This window comes from Pelodiscus sinensis, chromosome 22, assembly GCF_052426305.1.
Source record: "Pelodiscus sinensis isolate ZL-2025 chromosome 22, ASM5242630v1, whole genome shotgun sequence".
NCBI classification, from domain to species: Eukaryota; Metazoa; Chordata; order Testudines; family Trionychidae; genus Pelodiscus; species Pelodiscus sinensis.
In genome coordinates, this window is record NC_143073.1 from 11,435,694 (window position 1) to 11,460,835 (window position 25,142).

The 25,142-nt window shown below is 48.1% G+C and overlaps 1 protein-coding gene across 2 annotated transcripts in view; it reads right to left on the reverse strand.

Moving 5' to 3' along the window:
- F11R (F11 receptor) overlaps positions 1-25,142 on the reverse strand; it is a 73,712-nt gene that overhangs the window by 10,572 nt on the left and 37,998 nt on the right. For both annotated transcript variants that reach the window (XR_016347693.1, XM_006115220.4), the window contains exons 2-6: positions 6,886-6,942; positions 5,985-6,098; positions 2,351-2,494; positions 348-550; positions 163-265 (exon numbers count right to left, since the gene is read on the reverse strand). Coding sequence is in view for 1 of the 2 variants with exons in the window: in XM_006115220.4 (XP_006115282.4) it covers positions 163-265; positions 348-550; positions 2,351-2,494; positions 5,985-6,098; positions 6,886-6,942 (621 nt within the window). In the remaining variant the exon portion in view is untranslated. The remainder of the gene's footprint in view (positions 1-162; positions 266-347; positions 551-2,350; positions 2,495-5,984; positions 6,099-6,885; positions 6,943-25,142) is intronic.

Genomic DNA, 25,142 nt, shown 5'->3' on the forward strand with positions numbered 1-25,142 from the left:
TTTCAATCTCTTCCAGCCAGCGCAAGGAGGAGCTACCAGAGGCCAGGGATGGAGGTGACAGCACTGGCCACTGTCAGTCTGCAAGTGACTTTCAAAGAGCCCAGTACAGATGTGCGTATGCCCCCACCCACATGCAAACTCTGCAAGCCACCGGTTCCTTACTGGCTTCCAGATGGATGGCTTCCGATTTCTGAGCCGTCCCGATGCCATTCTTAGCCTCACAATAATAATCGCCAGTGTCGAAGCTGGTGACAGGCTCAATCGTCTGGAGAGGGAAAGAAAGCGTGAGGCACGAACGCCCCGTGTATCAGTCAGCATCCTCCCACCCCTGCCTGCCCAGCACGTACCAGCACTCCTGTCTTGGGGTCGATCGTGTAGGAGGAGTTCTTGAAGTTTGGACTCAACTTGGGATTGGAAGGCATCAGGATGTTGTTCCTGTACCACTCGAAGGTAGGGGGTGGAGAGCCATCTGTTTCCATGCATGTCAGCACAGCTTTGTTGCCGATGGTCACGGCGGTGGGCACCTTGGCAACAGGTGTGGAGGGAGGCACTACCAACGGAGAAGGCAGAGAGGCACATGTTACAGGTGACCATCCAGAGCTTGGGATCCACCCTGCCCTAAATACACTCCAGAAATAGTCATTTGCAACGTCGCGCTTACTAAGCCATGACTGTGCAGATCAGACTAGAGGGCCTGCTCAGCGACACGACGGCAAACCAACGGCCAGATCATCGTAAGGGATGTAAATGGTAAGCAGCGCCCACATCCAGCTGGATAGTTCACGAGACAGACCAAGTCAACGGCTGGGCCCTCTTCCATTGGCAAGGCTTTCCTGCGCCACAGCTGATCTGTGACGTTCCAAGTCTTGGCCTGTGTGACTGTCACTCCCCGATCACACCCCTCTAATTGCGCAGGGACAGGAGAGAACAGTAGTTTCTCCCTGACCCTTAGATCCTGTGCTGCCCTGAAGCTTCATTACACTCATGTCAGCACAACTGCAACGATCACTGGACCTTTCTTTAAAATCCACCCAGATTGCGTGGGACACATTCCACAGAAAGCAGCATTTCCCCATGTGGGTTCTGAACTAGCGACATTTAATTCAGTAAAAGATTAATGGCACTGACTGGGCCAGATCTTCCACTGCCCTGCGTGGCCATTTACACCACTGGTGCACACAACTGTAAGAGGAGCAGGAGAAGGTAAATGAGGTTCATGGCATTCAACATAAGTGGCAAGTGTCTGTGGGGAGGAGCAACACTGTGTGGAAATCAATGCTCTGACACCGCGCCCTGCTGCTGGCAGAAGCCATCTTGGCTGGCAGGGGAAACATACAAGGCTGGCTGTGGGAGGGAGTCAACCTCCTCATTTTGACAGAGCAGCTTGTCAACACAAAATGTCGGACCGCATCTGCTGCGAACCAGAAAGAAGGAAACAGTTTAGTCTGAAACCAGGCCCCCTTTTGGGAACTGATTTTGCAAGGTGCTAGACTGACAACAGTTGTGAATGGTACAGCCACAGAGCAAGCACGGTAACAGCAGAGCCATCTTCCTCCCCAGTCTTTGCTGGGGCTTCAGCCAAACCACAAAGGGACCATTTTGGGGGTGAGAATGGTGAGTCTCCATTGGTCTGCGCAGACAACATACCCAAGGTTCAGACTGGTGCCTCCCTGAAGGGGCCTCTGTTTAAATGTCATTAGGAGGTCATGCAACCTCAGCATGGACCTGCCCACGTACCCCTCAATCAGCAGCAGGGGAACAGTTGAAGTGTCAGAATCCTGAACACGTTAAGGAAATAACAGTGCCCTTGTACAGCTCCGATTGTTTCTTTATTGACACATATCGGGCCACGTATTGACCTGTGGGAGGCATCCCTTGATAACGGGCTGTGTTTAACATTCCTGACGATGCAGAGCCATGGGGAGTCTTTGGAAACCTTTGCATAATCTGGGCATTTGGCTTTCCCCAGCCACCTGCTGCCCCGCTTCAAACCTGGTTAGCTGATCTGATTACAGAATACTTGCCATTGCCCAAAGCAGCCTTATTCCACGGCTCTATTCCAGCAGGAATTATGCTGCTCTCAGGAAGGCCCTACAGCTTCATTCATGTGCTGTTCTGGCCCTGCAGATCCATGCTCGGGGATGTGGGTGAGAATTTTAGAAGCCAGGTGATTGCTCATCCCTGGGCTAGAAGTTCATAGTGCTCCCTTCTCATCTGAAACTAGCGAAACCACACCCTTTGCCTACAGTTGGTAACAGGCCTCAAGGGGCCCCTTGTCAAGACTAAAAGCCATGGAATTTTTAGCCATGACAACCGGCCCCAAGGTGTAATTACAGGAAGGCATTAGTACCTTGGACGATGAGGTCAATTTCTGACTTGCTTAGCTGACCAGAGCCCACGAGGACCTCGCAGATGTACTTCCCTGTGTCCTTCCGAGTCACCGAATTGAAACGAATCCCCGTGGGCGTGTACTGACAACGGCCTTTGTAGGGGTCTGCAGAGGGAGGGAAGACAGCAAGAGGCTGAGTGCACTTGGAGGTGGAGGAACACAAGTAAGAATCAGACCAGGCTGTCAGTGTGAAGGAGAGGAAGGGAAGCCCCAAGAACCAGCCTCAAAGCAGGGTAAGAAAAAGAGCTGATTAATGGGGTTCAGTTCAAATACAACAACAAGTTTCACCACTGGAGAGGGTAGAGGCACCCCCCCATACCCAGTAGCCAAGCCAGTCCAGTCAGAGCTGGCTGGGGGACAGAGGGGTTTGTTGCAGGGTTTAAGGGGTGGGTGGTTACATTATGCTGTTGGCTCAGTGCTTTTAAGAAATGAGTTAGCAGGGACAGAGCTGATTCGAGAGACACACACCTAGAACGCTGTGTCTCAGAGCCTAGGTTACACCAGCCACGTTAAAAAAAAACACTGTTCTCAAACTGTTCAGTTAACGTGTCTGAGCAACAGAGGTCTACAGAATGTGAGGAAGCCAAAGCCAGGACAGGGGACCCAAAATGGCTGATTTGTTCTCATTGCTTTTATAATACTGTAGCATATCCATACAGTTCAGCTCAGCTAGGATTGCAGCAATGCATGCTGGGATTCTGGGAGCCTCTACCCCAAAGGGTCCAGTGCTGTTACTAGGAGAAGGAGTTTCTGGCTAATTTCCAGGTGTGAAGCACTGCAGGAAGATGCAAATGAATCCGTGTAACTGCTGCCAATGCCCACTGCTTCCTGCCCATATTGAACTGGTTCAAAAGGACCTGAGCTAAAGAGCTCACTTCAGATCAGGGTGGATACAAATAAATGATTAAAAAAGGCTTTTCATTTAAACTGGATGTAGACTTATTTAATAACTTGAAATTCTTGCAACTTAAATTTAAGGGCAAACTTACTGTAGTCCATTAAAATCAATTGAATTAAATCTTACAGAATGAACAGGCTGTTCGCTGCTGAAGTTTTAAAGTTAGATCACTGAACTGGTGGAGGTCACTGGCTAAGACCCCGAAACCAGAGATTACTGACATGCTAAATCAGCTGTGGATAGCAGTAGCTTCTTCAGTACAGGCAGAGAGCTTCCCCCCTCCCACCCCATTTCAGTCAGTATATTAACTAGATCATCTCATCTGAATTAGGGATGTTAGCAAGTAGCTGAGTGGAGTACTCAACTACTTGTCGTTCCCCCCCCCTCCCTGCCCCTTGCTGCCTCTGTATGAGAGGCAGCAAAGGGGAGGGGGAACAGGAGCTGGTGCTGGGAAGAGTCAGCAGTGCCACCTGCTCCTCCCCCGCCTCCATCAGAGGCAGCAGGGGGGAAGCTGCTGCAAAGCAGCCTCTGCGCACAGCAGGCCAAAGCTTGCCACAGACAGAGGCTGCTCTGATAGCAACACCTATCCGCAAGGGTCCCAGTTTGGAACTGGGCACCCACACAGATAGGGGCTGCTGCCGCCAAACAAACCCTGTTCACAGGAGCCAGGGCTGGCTGCGCACAGGGGCTGCTGCCGGACCAGCCTCTGTTCACAGCAGCCAAGGCTGAGCAACCTCTGCCAGCAGCCAGCCCTGGGCGCCGTGAACAGGGGCTGCTAGACTTGGCGCGAGCCGGGACCAAGCAGTCCTGGCTCACGCTGGTCTGGGATGCTGCACCTCTGCATTTTAAATGGAGTAAGAGCCATGGTGACCACAAACGAATCAGTTCAATTCACTGAACTACACAACACTTTACTGCAAAACATACTCTCAGACTTTTCTTATTTATCTAGAGCAGGGTTTCCCAAACTATGGGTCGGGACCCAAATATGGATAGCTAGCTTCGCGTCTCCCTGGTCTGCTGGGGGAGAAGCAGCTAGTGCAGGGTTGCCTCACCCCATTTGTAAGTAGGGATCTGATGTAAGTCGGATCCATGTAACCCGGGGACTGCCTGTACCCTAGGTTTGCTGGAGTTAGTTGCAAATGAACATGTTTAATGAATACTGATTAAGTCTCCAATTCAATGGGTGAACCATACTAAGCTAAAGAGGCACCAACCAGCTGTAGCAGCACCCCTTCCCCAGCACTGAAACCTTAACTCTGGCCCAGGTGATGCCTCCCGCTCATCCCCACAACCAGGGTGGCCAACTTTCTAATGGCAGAAAACTGAATACTCCTGCCATACCCTGTGCCCTGAGGCCCAGCCCTTTCTCTGAGGCTGTGGCCCCACTCACTCCATCCCCCCTCCCTCCCTCGCTCATTTTCACTGGCCAGGGGCAGGCAGTTGGTATGCAGGGGGGGAATAGGGCTCCAGCTGGGAGTGTGGGCTCCTGGGTACGGCTGGGGATTTGGATGCAGGAGGGCTCCATGTTGGGGTAAGAGGTTGGGGAGTGGCACCAGAAATGAGGCATTCAGGTTATGGGAGTGGATTCAGGGCTCAGGCAGAAGGCTGGGGTGCGGGCTTCAGGAGGGGGCTTGGGAAGGAGTGGGAGATGGTTCAGGGTGCAGGCTCCAGGTGAGGCTCAGCTCAGGCAGCTACCAGACAGCAGCCAACATGTCCCTTCCCCTGTGGGACAGCCAGGTGGCTGTGTGTGCTGTCCCTCACCAGCAGTACCACTCCTGCAGTTTCCATTGGCTGCAGTCCCTAGCTAAAAATGAGCTGGGGAGCCAGCAAGGCCGCCTCTGAGCTGGAAAGACATGCCATCCAGAGCCACACTGCGGAGCCAGGCAGGGAGTCAGCCAGCCGCACTGCACTGCCAGTCAGATTTAATGGGACAGTCAGTGGTGCTGACCGGAGCCACCTGGGTCCCTTTTCGACCAGGTGGTCTGGTCAAAAACCAGACAGCTGGCAACCTTACCCACAGTGGTGACTGCTGTCCCACAAGGATGAGCCCAGCTTCCTACACCAGGTATTGTGACCTGGTGTGTGAATTCTTGCATCACTCAAGTTTGGCTCCTCCCTTAGACAAGGCAAAATCTGAGCCATGCCACTATCCCATGCACCAGGCCACAGCACCAGGAGCAGAGACACAGAAGCTGACGTTGCAGGATTGACATAAGGCAGGCCCCCTTTGGCTTCCCATTCACAACCAGCTACAAAACAATACATTTTCCCTGGTTTTGCACCCTTGGTTTCGTGATTTCTGTGAGTGCAAATGAACCCATCTACGCATGCTAAACCCACCAAAGAAAATACCTAAAAAAGTACAAATTCCAAGTAAGATAAAAATCGATGATTTAAAGCATGGGTTCCCAAACTGGGGGCATGCCTCCCCTGGAGGGAGTGTGAAGAAATTGAAGGGGGGGCGCGAGGCAATCCAGCCACACACATCCCCGTCAATCCCACTCCAAGTGTTGCTGCTATTTTTTGGGAGGGGGGATGTGAGGGTTTCTCAAAAATCAAGTAGGGGGCGTGATGCCGAATAGTTTGGGAACCATTGATTTAAAGCAACCCAGCTTGTGGCAGATGCTGCAACCAGCTGGTACAACCAGAGACCATCAAGGGGCCTCAGAGGTGCAGTAGAGTGGAGTCACATACCTGTAAATTTGGCATCATAATAGAACAGCACAGTTGAAGAACCCTTTTCAAACTTCCACTCCACTCTGGGTGGTCCGGTTTGTGAGACGTATGCATCACAAGGTATTTCAACGCCTGGAAAGAAGCAGCAATAAGTCAGCGTTTGCACAACACCCCAAGGTACAAGCTGCCACAGCTAGCAGAGCTAAGGCACTAATATATCTGTTTTAAAAAGGGACTTGGAGTCTGGTTTCCAATATACCCAGAACCATTTACATGGTAGTATGATAGGATCATCATTCCTGAAGCTGGGAAAAAATGCCTAACGGTGTAAGGTTAAAAGAGCTGGTTTACTCACGGAAGAGAAAACTTGGGAGGTGACAAGATGTTGGCGCATTGTGTATACATACATCTCTCTCTTTTATTTTTTATATATATATATATATATATATATATATATATATATATATATATATATATATATATATATATGGTTCTTTACTCAAGGGAAAGAAAGACAGAACAAGCACCAATGGCTGAAAAAACCAGAGCTGTTCACAGTATGTGTGTTTTTAAGAGAGTGATTAATCATTGGAACCATCAAGGGCCTACACCAGGACTTCTGTTGGCATAACTAGGACTTCCAGAAAAGTGGATTTTCACACCCCCAGAGAGCTGTAGCTACAGCAGGGGAAAGTGTTCAGTGTTGACCAGCTCTCATCCAGAGATCATTCTCCAACTGGGAAAGCCCAATGGGCAAAACTGCATCTTGACTGCACAGGGCAGCAACCAACACAACTTCTCTATCACTGGCAATTTTTAAAGTCAACGGATTTTTTTTAAAAGAAGATTGGCTCTAGTTTGAGCAGGAATTAATTCAGGGAAGAGCTATGAATCTATTAATTTAGCACTCCCCACTTACCCTCATTCTCAGGGACCTGAATGGTTTTGGAGCTCATCTGGGCTGATATCAAGGACCCTAGAAGAAGGAAAAAACATGCCATTAAAATGTTTGTTTACAAACCACGTAAGCCCGTGATCCAGAACCAGCAGACCAGCTGTTAAGCTAAACCTCAGATCTTCTAGTAAAGTGCAGCAACTTCAAAACATTCTTTTCTACTTCATTTTCTTCAAAATCATAAGCTTACAGTAGCTGTCAAGGGCCTACACGCAATTATGGGAAAGAGGTTTTTAGTCGGACTGCTTTGAGCTTTGGCTTTTATTAAGACAAAAGCTAAATGCTTGCATTCGGTAGCCTTAAGGCCAGAGCAAAGTTCCACTACACCAGACACCATGCATGTCCAGAAGACAGTCCCTGCCCCAAAGTAGGGATGTAAAATCTCAATCAGTTAACCGTTAAATATTACGATTAACTGCTTAAACAGTGGGTGGGCAGGGCCCAGGGTCAGTGTAGCCTGGATGGGCTGCAGCAGCCCCCTGCTGTGAGCAGGAAGCTAGGGTTGCCAGGTGTCTGGTTTTGAACCGGACAGTCCAGTATTTGAGCTCTCTGTTCCGGAAACAAGTTGAGAAAATATAAATGTCCGGTATTTTCTAAATAAGATGTAATGTAGATTGTGATGTAATGACAAGTGTGTCTGGTATGCTGAAACCATCTGGCAACCCTACAGGGAGCTGCGCAGGCCAGGCCCACCACATTACCGACAAACAGAAGCTGTTCTGGCCCGGCAGAGCCGAACCAACTGCACCAGGCCAGGCTCCACCACACTGCACTGAGGGCCCAGGGGTGGGGAGGCTGCATCGCTGGTTAACCAGAAGGGTGATGCTTATCTTACCTGCTAACATCCCCACCCCAAAGCAGTTACAACAGAAAGACAAGATACCAGAATTCACCCCTGGCAGTTCACCAGAGTTAGTCCCTGGGGAGCCACCTCCGTTCCGTTTCCCTGGGCCTCTGCAGGTATCAGACTATCGCAGCTCTCACGGTCTGCAAACCGCAGCCAATGCGAGTGGTGGGAAGCGGCGACCCAGTTTGCACCACTTCCCACACTTGCATTGGCTGCGAATGGCGATTTGCAGCCAACGAGAGCAACAATCATCCGATACCTGCAAAGCCGCAGGTAAACAAAGCAGCGGTGGCCCGCCAGGGAATAACCCTGCAGACTGGAATTTGCCCACCCCTGATTTTCATCTCCGATGCATGGAAAGAGAGCCCAAACAAACGGAAGTGTCTTCAAACTAGTGGTTCTGCCTCAGGGAGGGGAATCTCCAAAGACAGGAGGCAGGCAGACCACATGGCCCACCGCATCTATGACTAATATTTTGGACAAAGGATGCCTCTGTTAAAGGTTCCACATTCTTAGCCTTGCACTTAACACAACTCATAGCAAATGCCTGAGACCTCTAAAAGTCCTGCAGCAAAACCGAGGGCAGGGGGTCGATACTTGACATCCCCAACTAAGTAAGGTAAAAGTACAAAGCAGGGGGGGGTTGGAGGAAGACAGATCTTTCCAGACCTGCTTTATATGCCATACAGAAAAGAGTGTCACAAGCCCAGATTTCTCAAATGCTTCAGAGGCATGGTTAAGCAACAAGCCAGATTGATCTCTGGAAGAATGAGTGTCTGAATGAAGTGACACAATGTGTCTTAGTCAGAGTTCCTAACAGCAAGAATTTCGAGCCTCAAAGAAACTCGCAGGCCTGCGACTATGACCACTCCAAGTTATTTTTAGAATAGTTCAATTTTGAGATTTCGCAGGGTTTTCCATTCCTGCAGCAGATAACATGCCCGGCATCTGACCTGACTGGGCCAAGTATCAGAGGCTGCTGCCATTTAGCTTCCCTGCAAGCCCCACTGACTCTTCTTTGCCTCTGAAAGGGAACAGAGTCCTTGTTCGCCTAAGCACCATCGCCAGGCACAGAACAGGAATCCATCTCTGGAAGTGACCTATTCAGTCAGCAGGCAGACGCAGGAAGCCTAACTGAGGAAGCATGAGGTGGCTGATATAAAATATTCCAAGGAATAGCAAAGCAGGGAGGAGGTTTGTTCTGTGCCCATAGCTCCACCCAGTCATCTTTGCACTTTGTCATAGTACCGGTCATTTTTGCTGATGCAATCACAGTTTCTAGAGGTGTTACTGCACCTTTATAGTGCCTATTGTCCTTGAAAAGTAATCAGAGCTATAAATACAGTATGATGGGCATTATGGCTTCCAGCCCCAATGGCAGAGTCTTGCCAGGAACACCCCCCCCCACACACACACTTTTATATTATGCTCTGAGAGCCTGAGTCTCTGGCTCCAAAGACGAGCAAGTGCCAAATGAGATGGGGACCTCCACTGGAATGGGGTAAGCAAGTGGCAGAAATGAAGGCAGAGAGGTACATCAACCGTCAGGTGTTTGGGGCAGGAATAGTCTCTTCCATATTTGTACTGGAGAAGTAACAGTGTAGTCAATTAACCATTTAACCAAAAAGCAAAAGCCAATAGGTTAATGCTATAGACCAGGCATGTCCAAAGTCCGGCCCGCGGGCCAATTGTGGCCCGTGTTCCGGTTTAATACGGCCCCCCAGGTTATTTGGCAATATCTATCTTTTATGGCCCCCAACAAATCCATATGTATTGATATGAATACATTGTAAAATCTCAGTTAATGTCAGTTGGTCTAAATCAGTTATAAATATATTTGGACACAACATGTATACTTGGTGTTATGTTCCTGTTCATATTTTTTTAACTTAAAAGTTGACAGACAACCTTTATTACCAATAATATGTAATGTACTTTACAATGTTCCTGACATATATTTCAGCTTCCTGGATTTTTTTTCATCTGGCCTTCAGATATGAAAGGCAGAGTGATTTAACACCTGTTTAGATTTGTCATCCATGTGACAAAATGAAAAGTATGCCGTTTGCAATAAACTTTGCATAAAATAGTTAATTTGCATTTAATTTTAATGGTTCAAAGAATGTCAGGCAAAATGGTCGGCCCTCACGCATGTTCACTTCATCAAATCTGGCCCTCTTTGAAAAAAGTTTGGACACCCCTGCTATAGACTATACACATTTCCTCTCCACCCCCCAGCATCAGAAATTTTTTTAGCAGGCTGGCCAGCAGCCTGGCTCAGTCCTGACTCATGCCAGGTCAAGGACCTACTGCTTCTGCAGTTCTGCATTTAAAGTGTTAGGCAGGCAAGCAGCCTGGCTCGCACTGGGTCCAGGAGTTCACACCCACCGTGGACAGGGGGGCTGCTGCCACCGAGCACTGCTGCCTCTGTATCAGAGGCAGCAGCAGTGTGGGGTGACAGGCATCTGGTCCGCAAAGGGGACTGTCTTTTAAACTGGCTCCCCTTGTGGACCAGCTTCTGCCTGCGCTGCTGCATCTGATACAGAGACAGCAGAGCAGAGTGGTGGGGGGCTCCTTGGGAGTCGGGCTGGAGAGCACTGGCTGCGGGTCCCACCCCTGGATACTATAGAATATAGTCCAATAACCAAGAAGAATTCATGAGGTTTATCAACTATTCAGTTAACTGATATTTAACATCCCTAGTCTGTACAGAGCTTAGCACCTAGGGGCGTTACTAAAACAGATCCCCAATATCCCAGACCAATGTGACTTACCTAAGCTTGCACAAACAAGTTTGTAACAAAGCCAGACACCATCCATACAACAGGCCACCAGTCCTGTGCTGAACTACACAATTCTCTAGAGATCTGACCCACCCCAGTGGCACCCATTGAAACAGTTATCTAGGTGTCTGTCCGTATCAGTATTACCCAGGAGTCTGTCCCACTAGAGTCATTACCCTGCTAATTTTCAATCCACAGCACAAGGTGCATAGAGAAGCTAATTTGAACATATTGCAGTAGGAGACAGTCCAATAAGTGTGACATCATCATTCCACAACTGTTCTGTCACAAGAAAACAATTCAGCAAAGCTGTTACCGAAAGAGAGGAAGGGAGTGGCCCCACAAAATGACCAAAAAAAAAAAGCTGTCAGTGAAAGAGCAAGAACACTATCAGAACCAAAACCTGTTATCTGCAAGGAGACAGCTACACTCTCAGCAGGGAGGGAGTGGAGGGGAACAAGGAAGAGAGCTCTCCCGTTGCCAGCTTTGTCCACATATTCATTCTGCTGATACCATTATTGGACCTAACCAAGTGAGTTATAAGATCAAGAACACATATTCCTGCGCATCCAGAAATATAATCTACGCTATCATGTGCCGAAAGTGTCCGTCTGCTATGTACATTGGACAAACATCTCAGACACTTCGCCAAAGGATTAATGCCCACAAAACAGATATTAGACAAGATCACAAAGAGAAAACAGTTTCTTGCCACTTTAACCAGAAAGGACACTCTCTAAATGACTTAGCCACCTGCATTCTGCTACAAAGACCTTTTACATCTGCACTTGAAAGGGAATCCTCTGAACTGTCATTCATGTTAAAATTCGACACTTACCACCAGGGACTTAACAAGTCTTTGAACTTTCTCACCCATTATCAAGACAGTTTCCCCAATTATCACCTGTAATACCATTAACTCACAAACATCCCACTCTCCCTACCTTTAATATCAGCAATTCACAGACACTTACCTTCCTTCCTCCCCCTTCCCACCCCCCCGCATCCTCCTTCTGTTCTGCAATGTGATTTGTCCTTTTCATATTTGTTCATTTTTTTAAATTGTATCCTTTGGTATATATGGTTGTGACTACTTTCTTCCACTATTTGATCTGAGGAAGTGGGTCTGGCCCACGAAAGCTCATCATCTAATAAACCATCTTGTTAGTCTTTAAAGTGCTACATTGTCCTGCATTTAGTTTCTATGAGCTGCCAAGTGGAATTTCCTGTTCTGCATCCCTACCTCCCACGCAACCCCTTCTTTGTTCAAGAGTTTCACAGGGAACTGACCCCCTATTAGTCAAATGAAACTTTGCTTGGTGTTTCTCAGCTTAGCACCACCCCCTTCCTATACACAGTAGTCAGTCATCAGGCTCCTCATTTCCTGCTCTGTTCAGAACAGATTACACCAGGCAGGACTTTATAGAGGGCCCCATATCTAGGAATTCTTAGTTCCCTTCCCATGCTGTTTTGCTAGGTTTTTAATGATACTTGCCTCCCCATTTACTTTACATTTTCCTTGTGGAAGTTTTTTCATGTGAAAACACTTGCACAGATCCAGACAGACATTTTCCTTGTGGGGTTGTTTTTCCCCAGATACTTAGGACCAGTGGCGTAGCGAGGAGGGATGGGAAGGGCAGTTACCCACAAGTGCCACACTAGGGGGGAGCCAATTTAGCTGCTAAAAATTGTGTTAACTTTTCTCTGCCTGCTCACCTCCTTTGCAGAGTTGTGCAGCAGCATACTGATGGAAGGTGAGCTGTTGCTGAGAGTGGAGGACAGGATGGGGAAGGCTCAGCAGGTCAGCTCTTTGCTATCCCTGACTTCCCAGGGCTACAGCCACATAACTGTCCAGCTGCTCCAGAGTTTGGGGGGGGGGAGCAAATGCTTGGGGGGGTGCAAATTTTGCTTTTGCCTCTGTGTGCATGACATCCCCACTGCACCACTGCCTAGAACTGGCAGGCAAGTTACCACCTGCCAGCCACATTGAATAGTTGAGATTTGCCAGTGATCTTGTGTGCTCCTCAATCCTGAGGCATTTAGAGTGAACTTCAAATGGGTAGGAGACTTCTACAGTGGCAGTCATCTTCAATGCTTGACTACCAAGAGCTAGTCCTGGCTCTGCCTTGAGGTACTCACTGAAGGGTCTCAGTTTCCCCAGCGGTAAGTATTCAAATCCCTTCTCACAAGAGGAAGGTTTACAAGACAGCTTCTTCCCCTAAAAGTTCACAAGCTAATGCCCTCACAACACCACCAGGTGTGACAGCTTTGTCATAGAGATGGGTCTTTGAGGGTTCAGCCCTATCTGAATGCTCTTACGCAACCCATGGGGAACGTCCAAAGTTGCTGTATGCCATGTGTTCCCAAACTGGGGTGTGTGCATGAAGAAATTCCGGGGGGGAGGGGTGCGAGGCAACCCAGCCCCCCCCCCCCCCCCCCCGCCAGTCAATCCTGCCCCCCTAAGTTTTGCTGCTATTTTTGTTTTTCAGCCCTGGTCAGTTCCTTGGGGGGGGTGGGAGGATGGCTCAATTAGTTTTGCTGCTAAGGCGGGGGGGGGGGGTAGGGTTTTTCAAAATCAGAAAGAGGGCGTGATGCCGAAAAGTATGGGAACCACTGCTGTATGCCAAATGCAAACCATGCTTTGATTATTCTGAGGGAAAGCTAGGTTGTAACCAGGACCCATGAGAGGACTGCTCTGTAGAAAGGGCCTTATAACCAATTTAAGCAGCCATAAAAATCTGTGATGAGCCACCCACATTGGACATTTCCTTCTATATCAGTCTTGCTAAGAAATTATGACTTAATCCTCTTAGATGGTAGGTTAAAACAGCCCCCCATAACAGCTGTATCCTGTTATTTTTCCTGACCACAAAGTCAAGCTGTATGTTTCACAGCTGCCACTAACTATGGTTCTTGCAGCGTTCAGGTCCATGGCAGAACAGTGATCAGAGGAAGCAGAAGACAATGGTTAATACAGTTTAAGGTTGTATGATGAAATTTCGCTATCTTGGTTCTTTGCTCTACTTTAAGTCAAATGAATTTAACTGTAGTGATATTGCAGGGACAAAGAGGAGGGAGGAGAGAGAGCATGCTGGTACTTTTCCAGGCAGGAAAGAAAAGGGAAAAGTGAGGTGTGAAGTTGAAATCTGAAGTGCTAATGGATGTTGTGACCATGAATCAAGCCAGACAGAAAAGAACTAAGCAGCAGTCCCATAAAAAATGGCTAAGTGGCAGCAACAGGTTGGAAAAGAGCCAAATCAAATTAGTCATTGATTAGAGTCAGTTAAGTGAAAGCCAGTAATATGCAATACTAGTCACATGGAAAACTCAATCAGCTAACAGCTCTGAGTCAGTGAGTTTCAGACTGAACAGTAGTCTGAAGCCTACAGAGCCACAGGAAGACACCACTTCGCAATTAAACAGCTATAACATGCAGGGATGTGAAAGGGTAATGGTTAACCATCAGTTAACCCACGGTTAACCAGAGAGGCCCCCACCCCTCCCCGCTCACAGCCATCTCCACCCAGCCCTCCCTTTAATTGGTTAGCCAATTAAATGGGGGTTTACATCCCTAATACCATGTAAAGATGCACCACCATGGCTGAGAGCCCAATTACAACATATAGAACAGTGTTTCGCAACCTTTTTTTTTTTTATAAAGCACCCCCTTTTCCAAAAAAAAAAAAAAAAAAAAAAAAAAAATAAGTACCCCCAATACCTGTCCTACAGTTTTCAGACAATTTTTTTTCTACCATTGCAACACATTTGTTTCAACAACTTAATTGTAGCCGGGCAGGAGATGAAATTTTTGGGTGTAAAAAGTTCAAAAATAATAAAGCGCTGTAAAACTGAATACAAAAATTCAGTTCTCTTCAAATTTCAGTTGTGTTGATATACCCCGCAGACTTCTCTTAAGTACCCCTGAGGGTGCTCGTACCACTGGTTGAGAAACATTGATATAGAACACAGCCTCCAAGGACTGCGGTACCAGAGCGCTGGGCTTACTCCAAAGTTCCCCAAGAGAAACAGATGTGGGGTAAATCCATGGCTGGTTGGCACTGTGCCTATTTCGGAACATGAACCACAGAAGTGGAATTTTTCAGAGTACACAAAAGCAGATCTCTTACTACATTAAGAGCAATCGGTCTAGCATAAAAGAGAGTCTTTATTCGTTGAAAGCCAAGATGCTGGACATTGGATTTTTAAGTGCTGGAAGGCCCAGTGTGGTCAACTACTCCAACATACAATAGGCCTTAGAATTTCACTCAGCAATTCCTGCCTCAAGTCCAGTAACCACTAACTAAGCGACAGCATAGATTGTAAAGACACTCAATCATGATTTAAACATTTCAAGTGACGGGGAACTGAACAAACTCCTTGGTTCAGTGGCTTAGGGGGTGCCTCTCCCTGTTGAAAGTGTGCCCCTTGTTTCCAGTGTGAATTTTTCAACCTTCACTTTCTAGTCATGAGAACTCACATTCTGCTTTGGGGTGTTACAGTAAAGAGCATCTGCCTGGCTAGTGTTAATGACAGGCACATATACACTGTGATGCAGCTACCACTTAACATCCTCTTTGAGAAGCTAAATAGACTGCATCTATTCTATTGCACTTAAAATTATAGAAGCTGCAGAAGCCCAAGTCACATGCACAGGCGACTATGTGGGGTGATCGCTGATGGGCGTATAAGAGCATTGCATGAATGCACTGGGACAGGCCTAGGCAAAATGCGGCCCGCCAGGCCACTGATCCGGCCCACGGACCTAGTGGGGAGCCCCAGGTAGGCTCCCTGCTTGTCTCGCCCAACCCACATGCCACTCAGAGAACCAGCTGTCAACCATTTTTCTTTCAAGAGTCCCAAGAGGGGGAAAAGGCTTCATGAGCTGCCCCCACCCGGTACAATCCCGTTGGCTGGTTTTTGGCCAGAAACTGGCCAACGGGTGCTGCCCGTTTGAACAGGCTGCCGCAGGCACCACGCCCTGTCCCCTCCAGCTTATAGTTATTCACAGGGCTTGACAAACGGTGGCGAAAACCACTCGCCAGCCCCGTACTGCGCATGTGCAAGAACCGCATTGCGTATGCCGCGAACAGGACGCGTGGCTGAAATCTACTCGCCACAGGTGAGTAGATTGTATAGTTTTTCGAGCCTTGGTTATTCACACACGCGCAGCCTGTGCGGGGGCAGAGCGGGCGGGCAGGCAGGCAGTCACCCTAGTAAGTCTCCTGGCCAGAGCCTGCCTCCACATACCCAAGCCTCCTCCCCCACTCCTGCACCCATATCCCCTCCCAGATCCATCACAATCCCCTCCTGCCCTAAGTTACAATCTAGACCAGTGGTCCCCAATCTTTTGGTGCTGCCGGGCGCCTGGGCCGCTCGTGCGCCGGGCCCGCTTGTGTGCTATGTGCCCGGGGGTGGGGCCACGCATGCACCACACGGCCGGGGGCAGGTCTGCTCATGTGCCCAGGAGCGGGGCTGCGCATGAGCCGCGTGCCCAGGGCGCAAGAATGACTTGGGCCGTCCCTGGTCACTCTGCAGACACACATAAATGCCCTGGCAGGCGCCATGGCACCCACGGGCACTGCGTTGGGGATCACTGATCTAGACCACTGCGTCCTAGGTCACAACTGCCTCCTTCACCCAACCTCCATCCCAGACTCTGCACTTCCTCCATTAATATTATAGAAGAGTGCCGCCCTCAAACAATTTCCAAACTCTTGGAGTGGCCCTGTTAAAAATTATTGCCCACCTCTGCACTGGAAGAACCAACTGGAAGGACTTAACTGTGCTGCTAGCATCTTCCATTTACACCAGCACTGTAGCCAATGAAGTGACCCAATGCAGAGATTCATATGGCAGTGAGCCTTGCTCTAAGCAAATGGAACAGCGCTGGATGCATTTGGACACTGATTTGAGCATTCCCGGGGGGTTAATCCTGGAAGCACAGGCTGGTGATGAGCTTGGAGTGCAATTCCTAGTGAGTTAGGAGATGCAGCAACTTTCTAGGACAGAAGAGGACAGCACTGACTAAGGCACCATGACATGTTACTTCCACCAGCTCTTTATACCTTCTGTTCTACCACCAGTATACCTACAACTCAACTTTAAAGGTGAGATGTGAAAAAGGAGATTTGCTTTTGCCCCTTGCTACTCCCCTGCACAAAGAAGTTACTGCTTTTCAGAACAGCAGGGTTTTTTTTTATGATTGAGATCTTTGATATTTCAAGTCTGGCTCTACAAGAAAGGTTTCACAATACCTCAATAGTGACAGTATAACAGACTGCAGCATGGACAGCATATGTCCTTCCTCTTGCACTGAGAGTGAAGAAACACTAGGTCCAAGTGAAACTCTAAGGATCTTGAAAGGACAAGAGGTTGCACTGACCCCATCACAAGAATTTGAACCTGTGGTTCCAGGAAGTAGGTATTTTAAACTCCAAGGTTTAAAATAGCCTACAACTGCAGTCCCTGTCCCTCCAGCACAAGAGAACAAAGAGTCACCTAAAAAGTCACTCAAGAGAGAAAATGAAAGCTTGCCACCGTGCTGTATCCCTTCAGGTATGACGATCTTGTGGGGGGGGAGGGAGAGCGGCAAATTTTCAAAGGGGCCTCAACCAATTTTCCCTGGAAGAAACAAGATTAACTGAGTGCAGGCACACTCATTTCCACCCACAAGCCAGGCAACTGCCAACACAGCTGTGCCAAGAATTGATTGTGGATGTAGAATAAGAGGCAGCTAATTAAAAGTCAGCTGTTACCATGAACGGAGGGTAATCAGTACAGGGTGAAGGGACAATCCTTCAGCAAGCTAGGGAGAGGGAGGAAAATAAAGGAGTTGAGATTTTACTTGGTGTTCTTCAGAGTTCCTGCATCCAGATTCCAGCTGATACAAAGGTAGAGAATAAAGTCCTGTTTTGCAATTAATCTCTCCCCCCTCAGGCACTTCCCAGGAAGAACCAAGCCCCAATCACACAAAGATAGATCTCTCTCAGCAATCAAGGGTAGCCCAGTTTATTAGAGGCAGCCTGCTGAGAAAGCATAATGCAAGAGGCCATGATTTGCAAGTGTAAAGGAAGGCCCCCCTGGAAGTCTTATTGTTTGCTCAGCAAACTGGGATAGTCTTTGTTTTTTTCTTTTAAACACAAATAGGCTAGCTGAACCAGGAAATGCCAACTTAACCCCATGTCTTGCAGATCAGCAGCAGCGACACAAATGAGTTCAGGAAGGAGGGAGTCCAGGTACCCAAGCTGTTTTGGTTTCAGCATTTCTGCAGGACATGTGTTGATGCACTAGCTCTGAGGCAGTACGGTCTAGTAGACAGCGACTCAAACGGAAATCAGAACTCCATGGTTATAGTAGGCAGGGCTGCCGACCTGCTCTAAACCTCAAGCAAGTTACCTTCCTTCTCTATTTCCCATCCCTTTTGTGTAGACTTTAAGTTCACTGGAGCAGACTCTGTATGCGCAGTGCCTAACACAAGAGGGGTCTAGTTTTGGTTGGGACCGCTGGACATTACAGCAGTACAAAAAAGCCAAGTACTGTAGTAACTGCTTTTCATAGAGTTTCCTCCCCACATTCCAATGTTAGACCCCGTGTTTACCAGGGAGTTTAACTGTTCAGTAACTGAAAGGACTCCTAGTAGCCAGTTCCTAGAGACCTCACCCTTCATATGCATCACAAACTGACCTGTTCCCGGGAGGGGCTGGAAAGTCAGAGCTGCTCCAGAAGAGTGGAAGTGCCCTTGAGCAGATTTGACCTTTAAATACTAGGCGGTCAGGAGCGTAGGTTGTGCGCTTTGCTTCTGTGCCAGCCATGAGTTTCATTCAACCCAACAGGATTTTCGGTTTCTGAAAGGCAAATATTTGAGCCTATTCCCTGGGAATTACACAGAGCTGCTGGAGAAAACCTCTGAAGTCTTCCGGGCATCTTTGTAATACAGCACAACAGCTATAACAACTCAGCATCAGCGACAGACATCTCTGTATGATAAATGCCTGGCGCTCGCATGCTCACCTAATCCTTACCTGGCACGTTTAAATCTGGCACCATTTCAACTCACAAGTAGGGTATGAATGACACAAATTACCACCTCTGTTTAACAGCCTCTGAAAAGAACTAATGACATGGAACCAACTGACAGCCTGGCCTGGGACATATCTGGGGGAGTCGGCAGGGGAGGACAAGAATGCATCCACACCAAGCTCATGAGCAGAACACACAATGGCAAATGATTCCCTCAGCAATTCAGGCCAAATCAGCCAACTACTGGCCAGACATCAGTTCAGGCAAAGTAGAGCTGATGAGGGATGTGGTTAAAGGTGCTTATGCCAGCACCGTGCAGCATGGGGGGTGGGGTGGGGGCGCTGCAGACAGGGAGTGCCTGTGGGGCACCCCAGCCTGCCCTGCAAGTAGGGGCTGCTCCGCCATCCTGGTAGGTGCAGCCTCTGTCCCTGGCAGGTTGGGGTGCCCTGCAAGCAGGCGCCCCCCCCATCAGTCAAACAATTAAATATGTTTAACCAGTTAATCAATTACACCAGATTTTACATCCTTAGAGCTGATTGGAATTTTCCATAAAACTTGTTTTCTAATGCAAATATTCTGATTTGCCATAAACGTATTGTGGGAGCATACAAGTCTTGATGAAACTTTAGATAGGAAAGGTTTCCCAGGGCCAGGATGGATATCTGGTCAAAACACAAAAGCCCCGAAAGCCTGGGGGTTAGCGCACTCACTGTGGATGTGGGAGAATGGCAAAGCAAAGATGTGAATCTGAGTCTCGTACATTTCAGGGGAAGTGCCCTGCCCACCGGGCTAATGGCTATTCTGGCTGGAATGGATCAGTCACTCTCTTATAAAAGGAAGGTCTCAGTTTTGACTGGATGCAGAACAGAAAAAGTCTCAAACAGTTTTTGTAGAACAGGAAAACCATTTCCTGCCTACCTCTCATGCACTGCACTTAGTACAATGCATCCCCCATCCCGAGAGGGACCTCCAGGTCCTACAACATAATCTGCAGGCTGCCGCAACTTTACACTAGTGGGGCAATACTCATGCATGTCCCATGGGCAAGCAACTCTGTAGGGCACGGTGTCAGCTTTAGATTGTTCCAGCAAAACCCTCTCACTGGTACATGTGTCTTCTTTGGTCAGTCTCCCTTATGGCTGTTACCATTCCACTGCTGTGATCTTTCATCACATGCTCTACCCTCTTGCCATGGGGCAGGGAAAGCTTCTCCTTAGGAGCAGCATGATAGGGGATGGTTTTGTAATCAGCTCAATATTGGAATCTTTGAAGCTGCAGAATTGGGACCAGAAGTCCCAGCCAAATTTCCCAGTTTCTTGGTAGGGAAAAAATAAAAAATTAGGACCCAACCTCTGTCCTACACAGTGTCTCAGTGCTCACTGCATCATCCCAGAACCGGAGCACGGTTGGCACACTAGGGAGGTGAAAAACTAGTGAGGCTGAGTGACAAGTGAATGCATATTGCTGTAAATGGAGGACAATTGTTCAGAGCAAAAGTATGAATTTCCTCAATGCACACACCTGCCAGGGAAACCAGTTTCTTTTACAATAGGAGTAGGAAAGAAAACTTCTCTCCCACTCTGTTTTAAAACTTCCACGTCCTGCCCAGTGCTACTGATTACACATCTCTCTGCAACACATTAGTGCATAAAAAAACAATTGCCCAGTCATATCAACCAAGCCAACTTGCTTTGGAAAGAGATGGTGTGGAGCTTACTAAGGCAGGAAAGAGTGCAGAGACCAGAGACTCATGGTCATTAAACCATGCAACAGAGAGCTAATGATAGCCACAGACGGACAGCCGCAGAATCAGAGATGCTTCTAAAAGTTCTTGCAGAAGGCACATCATCTTATGCTGTTTGTGCAGCACCCAGCACATTGGGGCTCTGATCCTTAGACTATGTGGTTCATACACTTAAAAACTAAGTAGCCAGCTGTCTCTTCCCTCCCAGACACCTGTTGCTTTTTATTGTTTATACCACTGTCATACTTACATGACACATTCAAGACAGGCTCCACCACGAGAGAGATTATAAACACCTGATAAATGACAGCACTTCCAAGCTATTGGATGGTATTTGCTTGTTCACAGGCAGTGCCAATAGCTGGTGCTTTTGGTCATCTGGGAGAGACGTACCTTCCAGGTGGTAACAGAGTCCAGCCACAAATATTTATGCCAAAAAGGGTCAGGTGAGTCATTCTGCTCTAAAACTACAAATAGCAGATAATGAAAAGGCCATGCTGAAAAAATTAAAGCTGCCATGGTTTCAGGTCACACAGTCATTTAACTTTCCACCCCAAATGATTGCCAAGCAGAAGTAAGGACACAGACCTACAAAATGCAGCTATGCTTTCCCAGCAAGGGCAGCAAAAGGAGACTCCTGGGACCTTTCCAGACTCATTTCCAAGCTAGGCAGGTGGGTAGCCAGGGAACCAGACCCGTTGCCATGCTGCTTTCTGAAATGCTGGAGGAAAAGCTGGGAAGGACTCCAAGCCACAAAGGAATCCTGAGTGGAATTCCCCTCTAGATAAGGTGAGGGACAACCACCAATACAGTACTTTGGACTTGGGTACTTTCCATGCGCCAAAGCTCTTTTCTCTCTCTCTCTCTCTCACACACACACACACCCCACCCCCCTCCAATCCCCTTCTCTGAGATGTAAGCTTCATAATGTACTGGCACAATACACACTGTTTTGGGTTGCTACACTCTGCACTGAAGATAAAATCCGATTCAATAGATGGCATGTGTATTCTACAGAGATGTATTTAAGATCCTAATCTCGCTCAGTAACACCAGCTCAAACACAGTATTGGGCTGGTAGAAGGAGGGAGTACACCACTGCACAGGGACAGCCAGCACACAGGACAGCTTGGAGAGTATTAAACAGCTGCTGTGTTTATCTGCATGTCATCACAGCACCACTCCTATGCACTGAGGTGTTATTTAGTGTCCCAGGGACAGGAGATTACAGCCCAGTGTCTAACTTTCCCATCAGTCACTGCAGCATAACAAATGCCAAGATTCAACATATTTACACTCAAGCCCACACTACTGCTGCTCTGGCACCATTCTAGAGAAACTTCTACCTGGAAGGAAAGAGCAAGCTGTGCATGGAGACAGCAGGCCAGCCTGTAGACATTTCAACATGAGGATCATGCCAAACCCCACCTGGATTGTACTTCACAAGCAGCTCTTGTGACTGCTCCGAACCAGCCAGTGATATCACGGCCCAATTGGTTTCCACATTCAAGGGGCAACAGAATCGACCCCCCCCCCCCATGGTCTGAACTGTGGGATCTGCCCTTGGATTAAAAGGTTTGTATCTCTGACTCTTGCAATTTTACCACAAGTCTCATGAGCTTTGTTATTTGTCTTAAAGCCCCAGCTCCTGCAGCCTGGTGGTTACAAGGGACCCTCCACTTTCAGTTCTCAATAGTGGTCCAGAGAAGAGCTCAAGTTTCAAAAGCCAGAATGCCAATAAAGATCGCGCCAATGATTAATTTTAACACACTCTTGTGGTCGGGGGGACCTGAGCCATTGCTTTTGGATGGTTGGGTTCTCAGCATTGCCAGCCCCATGTCTCAGAGAAGAGTTTAAAATGGACTTAGTTACCGCTCCCTGAAAGTGTTTGAAGGATCAGGGTTGCTCCAGCAGGTGCCTCTGAAAAGCGGAGCTGGAATAGTTCAATATTGGACTGATCACACGAGACAAAGACTGCATAATCTTCCCTCACCTTGGGCTGGACTAACTCCACTCCAGGGGTAGACTCCCACACCCTCCTGCACTTGTCACTCATTCTCCGCCTAATACAGAGTCAATCTGGAAACCCTCCCCACCAAAACCTGCACATCCTCAAGGCTTGAACATGTGGCTTTGGCATATCAGAGCACCACGTGCCATTTAATGGCTATATTTTACTTAGAACACTAACGAAACTGAGCCTGAAGAGTGCTGGTGGACTGCTATACAATTCTGATCTGAATTAGAGACTTCCACAGAGGATGTGCAAAGGGAGGGGAACCAGCAACTGAGCACTTACAGTCTACAGATAAAGTGCAGTGTAAGACCTTATAAAGGGGGGCTGGATAGATACTAAGTGTAGGTATCATCCCCATTTACAGGCACAGGAAAGGACTTGCCCAAGGTTACACAGTAGACCAGTAGCAGAGCCAGGATTAGAATGCAGGAGTTGTGACTTCCAGTCCAGAAGATAAGGGAGGCAGCTTTGCCAGGTGCCCTAATAAGATCTGACGAGCTACAGCTCTCCCCTCTCTCCTTTGTGGATCTGCTGACAAGGGATCTCATCTGTCCCACAATGACATGGCTCTTGTCAAGTGTGCAGTCTGAAGGAACATGCATGGGGTTAAATCAGAGAGGAAGCATTTCTGCCTACATGACATCACAGAAGGGCCACCTGATAAACATGAGAATTATTCATCCTGCCCTGACATGCTTCCCAGTGTTTATTTGAATTTACCAATCCGGTGAGATGGGTGGGGCATGGCAGAAATAACTGGCTGATAACTCATAGCTGAAAGCCAGGGAGCCAGCAGTGAGTGAATGACTCACTCAAAAAACAACAAATAGTCTGGTAGCACTTTAAAGACTAACAAAACATGTAGATCTGTGGTTCACAAACTTTTCGGCATCAGACCCCCTTTATGATTTTTGAAAAATATTCTCTCTCTTTCTCTCTCTAAGTTGTTGAGCAAAAAGGAACTGACCGGGACAGCAAAACTTGATTGGGGGGGGGGAGGGAGGAAGGAAGGGAGGCTAGGTTGCCTTGCGCCCCCCTCCCCCAGAATTTCTGCAGGCCCCCCAGTTTGGGAACCCATGATGTAGATGGTATCCACAGCAGTGAGGGGACAGACCCCAAGGTCCCAGGCAGTGGAGCAGCCTCTGCACTAAAGCTTGTGGCTGACAAAGACAGAACGAAGGTCAACAAGTCACTCCCCTGACAAGTTTGTCAAGGTAAAAAAAAGCTTCCTCTTACAAGAGGGACACGAGGGGTGTGGTAGTATTTTTTGTTAGATCATTTATGTTAGTAAGTGAGAAACTTCGGCGCTTATCCAGAGCTCTTCTGGGCTGGATAAACTACTGTATCTCCTTCTTCCTGCCTCCTGTTTTCTAAAAAGGAAAAAGTGGGGTTTCCTTTTCGAAAGCTATCAGCAGGTAGGAGAGGAGCCATTTTTACCAGGAAGGGAATTCTCTCTCATGTTCTCCAGAGGATTGTGGGAGGAAGGAGACATTTCCAAATATATCCGTAGCTAAGCAAAGCCAGAAGAACATCCCACCACTGGGATAAGTCAGATCCTGTGATTTTAGGATTTCTCTGCAATGAACTTTGTACACATTCACATCTCCTTTTGAATGTTGCATCTTTGCAATGGAAAAAAACACAATGCACACTGGTATCTAGCCCTTCCTCCAGCCAAATAGCAGCCAAGGTATGAAACCTCCCTTCCCTCCCCCAGTAAGGTGTTCATTTGAATGGCCGGATGGCCCAGTTAAAAGCCAACATTCAGCAAAGGAGAGTACAAAGTAAGTTGTCAGATGCACAAACAAGTCTTAGGGTTGCCAGGTGTCCAGTATTCACCCGGACAGTCCGATATTTTCACCTCCTGTCCGGTAAAAAAAATTCAGAGAATACCGGACACCTGAGATGTCTGGTATTTTCTGATTTTTTTCCCCCAGCCAGGAGACGAAAATGCCAGGCACCTGGCAACCCTATGACACACTCAGTGCCAGCCTCCCCCCCCTCCCCGAGAGCTCCCCTGGCTCCCAACATCCCCAGCCTCCGCCCTCCCCCCCGGGTTACCTGGTTCCGCAAGGCTGCCAGCACAAAATGGCTACTGACCAAGGGGAAGCTTGCTTCCCCCAGGTCTTAGTACTCAACTCTTCCCCTGTTTCTATCCCTGCACTCACTCTTAAAGGGGACATGCTGTTTTATTTTTATTGCTTAATAAGTCTTGGAGTCCTTTTTTTTTGGCTCAACAACTTTGGTCTCTCCCCCCCCCCCCCTTTTTTTTTCCTTCAACAGAATTTTTTGAAACAAACCCGGTGGTTTGTTTGGGGTTTTTTTTGGGGGGGGGGGGGGGTCAGTATTTTTGTTTCAACCATCTGGCAACCCTACCTGGTACCTCCAAGTTCACCATATGTTGAAGCAGTGACATCAGCTGTTTTGTAGACTGTGGACAGGCAGTTTTTCCACCATGAGATAATGATTCCTGCTACTGTTAACACTCCTGGAGTTGTACAAGTGGTGAATTGCAAGTTTTTGCCAGCGTAATCACAGCCGATGCTGTTGATAAGCTCTGGCAGATGTTTCCTACCCCAGAGCCTGGTACCAGGATTCTCTCTGCATCCCTACACTGCCTTCAAGCTCAGTCTTCACCACTATCCATTATTAAGTGTGGCTTAATAACGTGTCTGTCGCATCTCTGCAGACAGAAACAGGATGCTCTGGGATTACGTTTGAGTCCTGGAAGACACTAATGCCGTGGTCCCCAGCACGGGCGCTTGCGGGGGGAGAAGGGGGAGCGCCAGTTTGGGCGTGCGGCGCTTGCGG